The sequence below is a fragment of the Prunus dulcis genome, chromosome 3 (genome assembly GCF_902201215.1).
Source record: "Prunus dulcis chromosome 3, ALMONDv2, whole genome shotgun sequence".
Taxonomy (NCBI): Eukaryota; Viridiplantae; Streptophyta; class Magnoliopsida; order Rosales; family Rosaceae; genus Prunus; species Prunus dulcis.
Genome location: NC_047652.1, coordinates 7663030 through 7676211, shown reverse-complemented (window position 1 = coordinate 7676211; position 13182 = coordinate 7663030). Strand labels below are relative to the sequence as shown.

General features: G+C 38.9%; 2 protein-coding genes across 3 annotated transcripts; both read right to left on the bottom strand.

Moving 5' to 3' along the window:
• Positions 1–568: 568 nt before the first annotated feature.
• On the bottom strand, positions 569–3018 carry LOC117621119 (trafficking protein particle complex subunit 12). Of its 2 annotated transcripts, XM_034351421.1 has the most exons (3): positions 2801–3018; positions 1352–2599; positions 569–838 (listed from the first exon to the last, which is right to left on the bottom strand). In XM_034351421.1, the coding sequence occupies exon 2, from the start codon at positions 2522–2524 to the stop codon at positions 1358–1360; it is 1167 nt and encodes a 388-aa protein (XP_034207312.1). In that variant the 5' UTR covers positions 2525–2599; positions 2801–3018; the 3' UTR covers positions 569–838; positions 1352–1357. The 2 variants fall into 2 exon arrangements, with proteins under 2 accessions (XP_034207312.1, XP_034207311.1); XM_034351420.1 differs by lacking the exon at positions 569–838 and having other exon boundaries at positions 1079–2599.
• A 4573-nt stretch (positions 3019–7591) lies between these two features.
• Positions 7592–11106, bottom strand: LOC117621118 (shikimate O-hydroxycinnamoyltransferase-like). Its single transcript, XM_034351419.1, has 3 exons — positions 10876–11106; positions 9974–10439; positions 7592–8724 (listed from the first exon to the last, which is right to left on the bottom strand). The coding sequence occupies exons 2-3, from the start codon at positions 10394–10396 to the stop codon at positions 7831–7833; spliced, it is 1317 nt and encodes a 438-aa protein (XP_034207310.1). The 5' UTR covers positions 10397–10439; positions 10876–11106; the 3' UTR covers positions 7592–7830.
• Between the last annotated feature and the right edge of the window lie 2076 nt (positions 11107–13182).

The following is a 13182-nucleotide window of genomic DNA, read 5'->3' as shown; positions in this document are numbered from 1 at the left end:
GCAAAATCGGGTTAAGGAACAAAAGATTTAAGACCTAACAAGAAGAACACATGGTAAAAAATTCAAATACAAAGCCAAAATCAATCAATAGCAAGCACCAGATAGACAAATCAATTTCAGGAGCAAGACCAAGCTGAAGCCAATCATCTATGTGCTTCTAGAAACATAACAAATAGGTTTAACCTGAAAAGGGAACAACCATCAGGCAGAGGGAGGCTGCAACAAACTGGCAAAACTAGGATCTACGCAAGACACCAATGGAAAAATAATGGACCGACTGCAACATTAAGCCAAGAAACCAATCTGCATGCTACAATTCCAGAATTAGGCAAAACCATAATAGATACAATTGGCCCCTCAGTTGCTGTTAATTATGTCTACAGACGTCAAACAAAAATTAGGACAGAAATTTGAATAATTTCAAATGATTAAAGAACCTGACATTTCTTGAGTCAATTTATCAAATCAGACAGTTAGTTCTGCAGTCCAACTAGTATAACGAAATCTGCAGGTGGAGGATGAATTTTGGGAACAATGTTACAGAGTTCGCATGGTATTCTGGATTGGTTCGAAGCAACAAGCATCTGCATGGCCCAAAGATGAGCAATAGTAATTTCACATAAATGTCAAGGCTCCATTACCATGTCCATAGGATCTCCTTCTAATAGTTTTGGTGCCCTGCAGTTGCATGATAAAAGAGTTCTTCAGCAGTTTAACCCTTCTCAAGGCCTCACAGCTAGGAAACTGTATCTGCCCGCATTTGAGATTTCAGCAGAGTTTGGGGAGTTGCATCACAAACCACATACCTCAAGTATCGATGATAGACTGTAGTTCAAATCTATAACAGAATGCTTCAACGATGAGCACAATTATGAACCCATAATGAAGTCCAAAAGAATAACAAAAGATTTCTTTGTTCCATATCTAACAACTTATACAGTGAAGTCATAATCGCACTCAATGCACCAAACTACCACAGAAGGCTGATTCCAGTGGATACGCTTTCAATCAAATTACACTCAATACACATCAAAATATGAAATAAAAACCAAACTGAACAACCATCAAAGTCTGATTCTTTAAAAGGAACGTATTGTCATATAGATGATTTGGGAAACTTATAATGAAGAGGAGAAATTAGAAATTGCAATGCCAGCATGCCCCTGTACTCAATAAAATATAATGATCATCACTATTTCCAAACTCATAAAACATCCAAAGAAGTGGATAATTCTTTTCAAATCAAGTTACATCTATAAAAAACTGAATCTTATCCTAAAAACTCCAAACTCATTCAACAATGTGTGACACACTAGAATCCATAAGCCAAATGAGAAAGGTGTGAAACTACCTATAATCAAATCCTCGTAGATGATGAATCAAAATCATCAGGAGCAACCCTGGCAATCCAGCTATTCAGTGTCCTCTTAATATCAGAATGATTAACGTAAGCCAACTCGTACATACTACACAAATTCACCACAACGGTTTCATTCAATGCCACCGTAGGCACTCTTTCCAGAGCATTCTCCAACACTTTGATTGAATCTGACAGGTCCCGCAAGTACATCAAGCAAAGTGCCTTATTGTTGATGGCCACAATGTCGTTATGCTCCCTCTCAATGCACTCCTCATACTCCCTCACTGCAGACACATAGTCCTTCCCCACCATGTACACCAAGGCCTTGTTCCTACTTACTATGTTCTTCAACTCGTTGCTCGCTTCACCCTCATTCTCCACCAATCCTTGGACCACATTGAAGGAGCTCTTAGCTCCTTCTAAGTCTCCCATTTGCATCTGAATGTACCCTAGTTTCGACACCAAAACTGGATCCGTGTAATCACGGTTAAGCAAGTCATTGATCAAGCTCAAGCACACAGATACCTCCTTGTTGCTCAAATGGACCCCAATTATACCATTTATTACAAACACCTCCCTTCTCTTCCACACAGAAACACTCCCATTTTTTTGTTTTTCTTTTATTTTGCTCCGTACAAAATCTAACAAGCAGTAGAGCCGGTCCAGACCATCTTGTCGCTGGCCCAACTTGATGGGCATTAAGGCATAAAGCCACCGGAGGGAGAAGGGTACCATGGACCCAACCCGGTTTGGGTACACTTTTGGATACGACTCGTACTGGTAGCGAGGGCTGTCGAGGTCCTCTAAGGAATCGATCTCGGCAGCGGCTTCGGGGAACCTGCGTAGTTTAGTCAACGCAAGCACATTGTAGGTGAAATAAACGAGGTGGTCGTGGGGTTTGTGGAGGAGAGATTGGGCTCGAGCCCGGGCCACCTTGTCGAGGATGGAGCGCCATGAGCCGCGCGTGGCAAGGTCCTGGAGGGAGGCGAGCTCATGGGCCACGTCATTGAGGGAGCCGAACTGGTCCGTCAATGGATCGTTGGAGAGGGTTAGGGTTTCCAGGTCAGTGGTTACGGTTTGGGGATCAGGTATGTCGGTGGTTACGGTTTGGGAATCAGGTGTTTCGGTGGTTACGGTTTGGGAATCAGGTGTATCGGAATCCATACTTTTTACCCGTAGGATTTGATTGGAGTTCTAGGAAGGGACTGGTTTGTTGGCTTCCCTTGGAAATGGTATCCCCTGCAAGTAAGGTTCAAATAAATCAATTAGGTAAGAAAAATCAGAAAATCATGCCCAAAAAACTCAGATCGAATGCCACAAACTCAGATTGAAAACCCACAAAATTCAAACTCTAAGAAAATCCTAACTGAATTGATAGAAGCGAATAGAGAACAAAGTGAGAGAAGCAAAGAGAGGAGGGAAACAAAACCAAAAAAATACCTGAGCTTTCAGCCTTCAGTTAATACGGGGAGAAGAAGAGCTTTAGCGACCTGACCCGAACCTGAACGAGAACGAACGCGAGCTGAAGAAGAACGCTTGCCAGCTCAAGACGACGTCGTTAGTTTAGGTTGGTGGTGGTGGGCATTGCTAAGTTTTCCTTTGGCAAAACTTCATTTTTGGTCCTATAGTTTATCACTTTTACTATTAAGATCCCTGTGATTTTTATTTGGTTATTTTTATCCCTATGGTTTTAATTTGGTCATTTTAACTCCTGTGGTTTCAATTTGAAGTAATTCAAAAACAATTCTCAATTTCAATCAATTTTTAAAACTTTTGTTTATTTGAGGAGGGGCAATTCAGTTCATAAATTATTAAAAGTTAATTCCTTTTAAAATAAATCATACAAATATAAATTTTAAAAAATAATTTTAAAACGAAAAAAAAAAAAAAAAAAACATCTCTCTCTCCCTTAACCTCCCAACCCCACCCCCAACCCACACCAATAGTCCCCACCTCACCCCACTCCAACCAACCACCACCTTCTTAGAGCAACTCCACCTATTTATCCTTTGTCATGGCAAGGGGGGCTAGGGTAGCCACTATTCACATGAATAGTTGCTGCCTTTGCAAAAGGTTGTTGTGTTTATACCAATTACTATGGCAACAACTATTCACATGAGATATGATAAGAGAAATTTGTATAGAGTTTTGGTGTGGAAAGTGAAAACTACAACTAAGTACTTATTTTTTAAAAATCTGAAAATATTTGTATTTTTTGTAGATTTTTTTTTAAAAAAATTTTTGCTGACGTCAGCAAACTGGGACTGGAACTAAGACAGATCTTGTCTGAGAGCTAGCCTGGATTCGTGGGCCCCATCGCCCTTGCTGCTGGAAACAATTTTTGGGCCTAAACCCCCCTTTCTCAGTCCTTGTTACTGGAACTGCTCTTATAATTAGCACTTGCAGGCAATGAATGAAGAAGAGCAAATGTAATTATTCTTTATTCTTCTTCAGCGTAAAGAGTTTGTTGAATTTCCCATTTGTACTTGTAGGCAGAGATGATTAATTGTAAATGGGCCTTAAAATTCTTTCTAAAATAAAGAGTCAAACACAACTCTCTCGTGGTTCTGGAGGTGTAACTCTCATTCTTTCCCAACACTCTTGTGCCAATAGCATACGATAAGATATGTTTTATTTTAATTTTTTTTTTTGTTAAGTTGAGTTATAAGGAGGTGGTAGCTGGCTGGTGCTGGGTGGGGACTGTTGGTGGAAGTTAGGAGAAAAAAGGGATATAGATGTTTTATTTTATTTTGAAACTAATTTTTTATTATTTATATTTATATTCTTTATTTTTAAAAGGAATTAATTTTTAATAATTTAGAGACTAAATTGCCTCTCAACAAATAGCATTAAGTTATAAAAAAAATTGATAGAAATTGAGAATTATCCTTGAATTACTTCAAATTGAAACCACTGGATAAAAAATGATCAAATTGAAACCACAAAAACCTTAATGATAAAAATGATAAATCAAAAGGACCAAAAGTGACATTTTGCCTTTTTCTTTTTCCCAACCCTTTTTGGGCATTTCAATGAAGAAATTATCTGACAAAAACAAAAAGGACAAATTACATTTTACCCCTCTAAGTTTGCACTCATTGTCAATTTGATACCTCATTGTCAACCATGCATGTATAAATAAACCAACAAATTCTAGCACCTCACTTCTCCCTGGCTACTATTTCAGGCCAGCCTCCGGCCAAATACCATAAGGAATGTTCTCCGGTTGGCCAACTCCGACAATTGTGACCAACTACCGTCTAAATCCGGTGATTGCCGCAGTCAACCTCCAACTCCAACCACCCTTTCGTCATTGACAAACAGTATAACTAATTACACCACCAAAATGACTCTTGTGACTAAATTGACTTTCAATAATATTTTTACTTCAAATGTAAGGTCAATTTTTACAAGGATTCATTTTAAGTCCAATTAGCCCCTAACCGCTGGAAATGAAAAACCAATACCAACTGCATCACTAAGCAAAGAAAAGTAATATGCATGCTACAATTCCAAAATAAGGCAAAACCCAAATAGACACAACTACTCCCTCAGTTGCTCAAAAATATTAGGACCAATATAAATAGATATTTGAATCAGTTTGTATACTTCCCGTGCTCATAAACTTGAAAGGATGATTGGCCCAAGTCTTTGGTGTGCTCTCAAGTGATCTTAGGTTCAAGTTCCCATGGTATCCGTGTGTGTGAGTTTTCCTCCTATCTTTCCTAACTTTGGCAAAAAGAAATAAAAATAAAATCATGTCATGTGCTAAGCTTGACAAACACAACTATTGTGTAAAAATATTCCTCCACTCCACAGCAAAATGGCATGGTTTCGGAACGTGCCTATATAATTGCTCCTCTTTGACGCTACCATTTTCTGAGTTCCTTTTACAGCTGCAATGGTGCTTGTGCCACTCTTTTAAGATTCTCTCAAAAGCTAGAAACTACCATCCCTAAGGCCTAAATATTTTAACAGTTTGTCCCTCCCCTATCGAACCAAATCAACCCAAGATCCCTACTCCCTCTCCCAATACGAAAAATGAAGGGAATGAAATTACTTGCATGGTTTTTGTTCATCTCATGCTCTCATGCCCTATCAAGCTTGGCTCTCAAAGGCTTCTTCAAGTTAGAATATGATCAAAAAGGTGCTAACCTCTCAAAGCCTATTGGACAAGGACAAGACTTTCATGGTAAGAATTCCTTTATATTTGCAAATGATTCCTTTTTTTGTTGCGCTGAATGAACATTTTATAGTAGTGAGGCATACAGGAGTGGATGGCGCGGTCAAGCTGTGTGGAGAAAAACATGAAATGGATGAGCCAAGGAAGATACAAAAAGGGAAAGGGGGAGTTTATGGGGGTGCAAATATTGCACATAAGCCACGCCCAACTGAGAGAAGTAGTGCACCATCATTCCTAGCAAGGCCCCAACAGCCCTTTCTCTTCACTAAAACCAGGTTGCAAGTAACCTTGGCTTTGATTCTTATTCTTCTCTTTCAATTTCTCTAATAAGTTTCCGATCGATCGGAAATTTATATTGAATATGAAGCTTTGGTTTGTCAATTGTGTGTTCTTCTCCTTTTTTTCTTTGGTGTTTTACCTCTTGATGTCTGATTTTAAGCTTTCCCTTTGAGTGTCCTTGGAAGATCCTTTGATTCCTAGTCTTTTTATAGGATTATGACACCCTTACTTATAATTAAGATTGTAATTTGATGAGTGTTGATTTTTTTTGTTGGTAAGTTTTCAGAAATTGCTTGTGAGCTTGTACCAGGATTATTGTGCCATTCTTGTACTTTCTCTTACTAAATTGGTTGTGAATGTGGTGTGATTTATGTTTATGTACTCTCTCTCTCTCTCTCTCTCTCTCTCTCTCTCTCTCTCTCTCTCTCTCTCTCTCTCTCTCTCAGAGAGAATAATGGGCAATTATAAACAGGACTTCAACACATTTCCTTGTTGCAGAATTATCATCTTCCACCAATTTGGAAAGAAATGAGCTTCTCAGAGAAAAACGAAAGAATCAAAAAGATGTTGGAGGATCAATAGCCTGAAACATAAGTGTGTTATGAGGTGTATATTATTATAGCAAGATGACACTGTTGGCTTTTGCAAGGCATCGCAAACATGGTTGAGTTGAAATTAGTTCCACATTGGAAAATTAGAGTTCTTTGGGTGTTTATAAGACTTCCTCTTGGAATAGAATAGTTTGGATTGAGCTATGCAAGTGGGCCCAATTGAGTGCCTTGTGAGTTTCGTCTTTTAGGTCAATGCCTAATTAGTTGGGTTAATGATTAATTAATATATATTTACTTAATCAAAAGATGGGCCTTGGGCAACCCTCAATATAAACAGGAGCCATGTTTGTGTTTAAACACATAAAAAATGCATATATCATTCAAAGTCATCATTCCTGTTCATCGCCTGAGAGAAACACATAGATTTCGCCATAAATGGACATTGCAATATGCAAGCCTCTATCTGAAAAACCGGTCAGTTTTTATTTTACTGCCTTGTTTAATTTCGTGATTTTATTTATTATTTTATTTAATTATTAAATTAAATTATTAGTGTAATACTGATTGTTGTTCCTCCAACAGACACCAGTATGGTGTCTTTCAACATTGAAGTCAGTGGGGCTATCCTTAAGAAATTGAGGAAACACATACAATCTTGTATGACTAAAATTCTTGGCAGAGGAAAATATTGATTGTAGAAGGATTATAGATTAAGGCGGATGCCTGTAATTCGGTGTTAATCCCAAAATGTAAGGAGTGAAGATCTCTCTGAAAATGGAAAAGGATTTAAGTGTGAATCAACATGACCAGTGTTAGGCTGAGCTGCCCTAATTAAGCTAAACTTCCACACCAAAGCACTTAAATGACACACTAATTGACTGTTCTGTTGAGTAATATGCTCTGCTCTGTGCCTCACAGTTGTGCTGTGGTGTTGAACCTTTTTACACTCTCAAATATAAGTTTAAGCAGACACTAGTATGTCAACAGGTCTAGCCCATTGGAAAAAGGCATTGACCAGTGGTCTCTGTGCGTGTGAGAAAACCCTCATTCCCATGTAGTTCTTTTAGCTATGCTAATGCAGTTTCCACAATATATAAGAAATAAAACTACAACTGTTCTTGCATATATATATATATATATTTGCATAAAACAAGAATTTCCAAAACTTGTACCAGTTTGTAGCTTTAGCACAGGCAAATATTCTTTATGCAGACTCTGTGATTTAACAAAATTAAACTTATTGTAAATTCAATATCAATGAGTAATACAATTGTTGTCAAAGTCCTCAAATGTGTACAACATATGTCCTGTTTCAGGCATTAGTATTCCCACTGACATAAACCATGTATGAGGAAAAGAGCACTCGGAAAGACCACATCAGAAAAATATGGCAAACCTGAATATGACCTGCCCGAAGTAATTCAAGCCGGACTAAATTCCTCAGGCATGTCGGTTCCTTATATGTCGTATAACAACTTGGAAAATGATTTCATATGTTCAGATTGAAGAGATATGGCCACTGATAAACTCCCATCATTAGTTGCACTTGGTATTACAAAAGCCAGCCCCTCAAATGCAATTCCACCAGGTCCCATGAAAATGGGTCGACCCCAACCAAAGTCAGCATCGTGGATCGGCAGCCTAACCCAGCTAGTTATCCCAAGATTAGGGCACCTAAAAGTATGAGCACCGCGAACAAGGGCTGACAGATCAGGCTGAAGCTCAAGATAGTCTAGAGCCGATCTAAGATAGTTATCATCCATACGAACCAAAGAATCATGAATGCGGCTTGCTGCGAACCATGTTGGTTTTGATTGGAGATCCCCTGCTGCAGCAATGGGTGTTGCTGTGAAAATCACATTGCCAAAGTAACCAGGAGGGAGTGGGGGTTGCAGTCTGGATCTTCCATCAGTGGCAATATATAGTTTGGTGTCTTGATCATTGGGAAGTTCCCGTGCCTTGCATACACATCTCCAAATATGACCCGCCATCATCTCATATGAGCTATAGCTGACTGTGTTCCCAGCTTCCTTGGACTTGGCTTTCAAGATGTTGAGCTGCTCCCGCGTCAATCTGAAAATGGAGACTGTTGTGCTATCAGCGCCAGGTTTTGTGCTTTGCGGAGGGGTTTTCATTGGTGGAGCAGGTTGGTATTCGATGTGGTGGAATGCCGGCTGCGGTGGATCTCGGGCACGAAGTAATGTCCTGTCGATGAACGGCGGAAGTGTAATGTCAAGGCCGCGAGCCACATCAGACCATGTGTTCACAAAATGGAGACCAGAAAATCCATCTGCTGCATGATGCTGCATTCCAACACCAAGGGACACTCCTCCACATTTGAAGTATGTGACCTGCAAAGGTAAGCTCAACTCTTCAACAATTCCAATTGGTCAAATGGACCAAGAATCATGTAACCAAGTCCAGAGGGTGACATATTCAAACAATCTTTCAATATTATTTCATTCAACCCTTGAAATGTTCAACAAATTATTTTTTATTTTTTTATTTTTAAATTTTTAAGAGAGAAATGTTCAACAAATATTTAGTCTTAATAATAACTTCTCAACACCACATTTTTCCTATTAAATATATTTTTTGAAACTTTCAGTATTTTGACATCTGAGACATGATTGCTTAGACATGATATTTAATAATATCACACATCTGACTTTATCCTTGGAAAAATTCTAGCAAGGGAATAATGGGACATCAAATCCATAGAGTTTTTATTTTATTTTATATTTTTTTAATTCAAGAATCTGAAGACTTTTTAAAGCTAGTTTTCAATAGTTTCTTGAAATGAGATCCACAACGGAAATTACCCTGATGCGTAAAATTAGTTTTCTAGACTTGACTGTACTATAATGTAACTAGGAAATTAATAATTGGTTTGGAATGTGACCAAACTTAGAAAATAATTGTTGTGAAATGTGAGCAAACTTAGAAAATAGCTGTTGTGAAATGTGACCAAACTTAATTCTTTTATACACTCCATCCGCCTATCGCTTTCGCTTAAAGCCAAAAGTCCCATGTCCTCTCACCCATCCAAGGAGAAAAAGCCGCTAATCCAAAATCACACCAAATCACTAAGTTAAACCACATTTCCTAACCATCTTGATCCATCAATTAGGTTAGATGTGTACTTCACCTAACATGGTAACGATGTTAACACATTTTCCGAAGGTGGACCCACTTGTGTATGTAAATACCTATGAGTTCTACTTACATGGGTGATACAGTCAATGTATGTGACACGAACAAGTTTAGAGAACAATTATCTATACAAATCAACAGCTACGAGTCACTCACACTCCGACTTACTACCTAGGCTAATAAATGCGCTGTATACATGTGATCATTAGTTTCTACCAAAACACAAAAGTGCTACATAGGTTGACCAATTGATGATATAGTCACTTGGTTTGAATAGGTCACCATTCCCTCCCAAGATTTTGATATTTTTTATTATTATTTTATTGTTAAGTGTTATATACGATAATACGAACATTCATCAAAACTACACCATCAATACGATAAAACGAACATTCCAAAACATTACCGGAAAAAAATAATTAAAAAAACCATCAATACAATTTATACCTGTAACACCAAGAGAGCATATGAGGATATCCCAGCGGAGTAATCAACGGCGGGGATGAGCCTCCGGAGCTCGAGAGTCGGTGCGAAATCGCCGAAATCATCGATGACCGAGCTCGTCTCTGCCTCGACAAACAGCACCCCTTCGCCGTTGCAGTCGATCTCGATACGGCCGTCGTCATCGCGCTTGAGGCGGCCGGCCATGGGGTAGAAGGGCACGAGGGCCTTGGACAGGGCGTGCTTGAGCACCGCCGGGTCGAAGAAGTTCGACGACACACCGTTTTGGTTGGGCCTGTAGAAGTAGACGCTGGGCGTGTGGATGCTCGGGATCACCAGGTCCACGTTCGAGTTCCACAGCGCGTGCTTCGGCGTCTCCGCCGCCGGCCTAACAAGCGTCGACTCCCTTACGCTCACGTTGACCACCATCTTTTCGCGCGTTTCCTTCTCTGGGCCCCACCGCCTGGCTCACCTGCATACCACCCAACACACACGCTTTTAGCATTTTATTTTAAATTTTGGATTTGGCTCCTCGGCTAACGTGCGCCGTCCTCGGGTTATAGTTAACTAGAATGCAATCCCTTTCCTTTTGCCGGTTTCTTTCTTTCTTCTTTTGTTTTCATACGCGCTCGCTGGTGCACCACCAATCTAGCCGCTTGGGCTAAACGTGCACCGTTGGATTTAATAAAAGTTCAAAAATCCCTCCTCTTTCCTTTCTCGCGTTATTTTTTTCCCGCTACGGATCTCTAGCCATGATCAGCCTAGTCTTAAAATGCGCCGGTCAGGCTAAAATCCACCATTACTACTAAAATGCGCTGAACCGTTGAGTCTAAAATGCGCCGTGCCGTTCTGGCGAAAATGAGAAACAGAGGAGAATGAAATAGGGAATGATATGATAGAAAATTTACCTGTGAATTTGGGGAGTGTGTGTTGCTACCGGCGTACTTTAGCAGGGAGGGGAATATAGGGGTACTGTTGATCAGAGTTGAGAGAATAAGAAGAAGAAGACGAAGAGGGCAGGGCAAAGCAAGGATTTTGGGTTGGGAGAGTATTGGGAGACAGAAAAAGAGTTCTTAAGAAGTCAGAGGTGGGTTGCCCAACTAAGTATAGCCGAAGCCCAGAGAGAGAGAGAGAGAGAGAGATAGCATCTGTCACTCACCTACCGTGCTAGCCAACTTGCCTAATCACAACATGCCACGTCACCACTCAAGCCTTGACCATCACAACTCTCTCTCTTCTCTCTCTACCGTGCTACCCTTTCCTTCACATCGGCAAGCACCCCCAATGGTAGTTAATATTGTCATATATGATTTATTTGTGTTTATTACTAATATAATTGTATTAATTAAGGTGCATATCTACTCTATGTTACAAGGAAATTATAATTTGTGGACCTCAGACATGCATGAATATTTTGTTAGTCAAGCTACACAAGATGGTATTGTTATAAGGATTTTTTTTTTCCCTATCTAAACCTTTTGTGTTAAAAAAAACGGACATTTCCTTTTTCTTTTTTTAAAACATATATTTTCTTTAAAAAAAGTAATTGACGTTAAACAAAATTAATAATATGGTAAGAAAGTTGTGAATTTTTTTGGATAAATTGAATATATTTAATAAGGATAAATTTGAAAATTAAAAGTTAGCTTGTATAATACATTAATGATATTATTTTAAATATAAGGAGAATGACATATGTTAAACAAAAAAATAAAAAAAGTTAGAGAGAAGATTGATAGTGTTAGAATGCATGAAATGGAAGTGATGATAAGAGTTGGTGGCACACAATTTTCCTCCCTTATTTTTTGGTTTGTCGCTTTGTCTGCTTTTTGTTGAGTGAGAGAGAAAAAGAGAGGAGAGAGATAGAGAGACTTGACCAAAAAAAAACGAGAGAGAGTTGGTGAGATGGTGACCCATAACACTAAGAAAAATGAAAAAACAAACTTGCTTAAAAAAAAAAGGGGCTTTCTTCTTCTTCATCTCCTGTTTGTCCACCAACTCTCTTTTTCTCCGGTACACGGTATAAAAAAACAAGAGATATCATATGTGTGTGTGGGACCCACTGATTCGAAAACTGGGTCCACCACTGTTCTCGTGGGGGTTGGTGAGCTTGCAGAAAGGACCGGCACACACCTTATCTATGCTGACGTCATGCGTGGGAGCGGGAGGAATGCGGAAGGGGGAACTGTTGGGGTTGCCACGTTATAACGGCGGTAGGTGAGTCCATTAGTTGTGTGACGTCAAGCTGACGGGTGGCTTTTTTCTTTCTGGATAAAGATGAATCCGTAATCAAATTGAAGCGGACTTGGACCAATTTATGCGAAGAAGGTACGAGTGGAGACTTGAGAAGTTGGTATGCGGGGAAGAGTGAGTCCGTGTTGTTGTGCTTGGCCTTGTCCTCTTCTTCTTTTTTTATTTTTATTTTTATTTTTCTCTTGAGATAGTTTATAGTAGTTGTTGGTGTAAGTTTATTGTTTTGCTATTTCTTGTGTCCTGTGAGGGAAGTTTTGCTCATGCTTATATGGCCCTTGAGTTTGATGGGGTTTTCGGTTGCTTGTGGCCTTTTGGGAGTTTTTTTTTATTGTTGTCTCATTTTGGGTCTTAGTATTTTCCTCATTTGTATTAATAGGTGGGTTAAAAACCTTTGGTGTGAGTATCATGTATCTCTACCTTTGATGGCATCAAAATTCAGAAGTGCAATCATTCAGAAAATCAAACAAGCAAAATATTTTTCAATGATACTTGATTGTACTTCTAATTCAAGTCGCAAGGAACAAATTACTTTGATAATACGGTGTGTGAATGTGTCAAGGAGTCCAATGAAAACAGAAGAGTGCTTTTTAGAGTTTTTAATTGTGAAAGATACATCAGGATTAGGACTTTTCAATGAATTGCAATTTGTCCTAGAGTCTCTTGATCTTAAAATTGATGGTGTTAAAGGATATGGTTATGATAAAGGCTCTAATATGAAAGGGAAAAATCAAGGTGTACAAAGAAGATTACTTGAAATAAATCCTAGAGCTTTGTTCATGTAATGTGGTTGTCATTATCTTAATTTAACACTATTTTGCTAATTCTACAAAGCGTTGGAAGCTTTATTTAAAGTAGCAAAAACTAGTGAAGATGCCAAAGTAAAAAGTGAAGCTGAAAGTTTAGCAACACATGAACTGGAAAATTTTGAGATTTTATTAGGCATGGCTCTAATTTTGAGATTC

Bases quoted from the DNA above. Each gene is read 5' to 3' on its own strand.
- LOC117621119 (XM_034351421.1), bottom strand. From the start codon at position 2,524: ATGGATTCCGATACACCTGATTCCCAAACCGTAACCACCGAAACACCT.
- LOC117621118 (XM_034351419.1), bottom strand. From the start codon at position 10,396: ATGGTGGTCAACGTGAGCGTAAGGGAGTCGACGCTTGTTAGGCCGGCG. The intron at 8,725-9,973 runs GTATAAATTGTA...TTACCTTTGCAG, and splicing joins ATGCTCTCTTGGTGTTACAG to GTCACATACTTCAAATGTGG.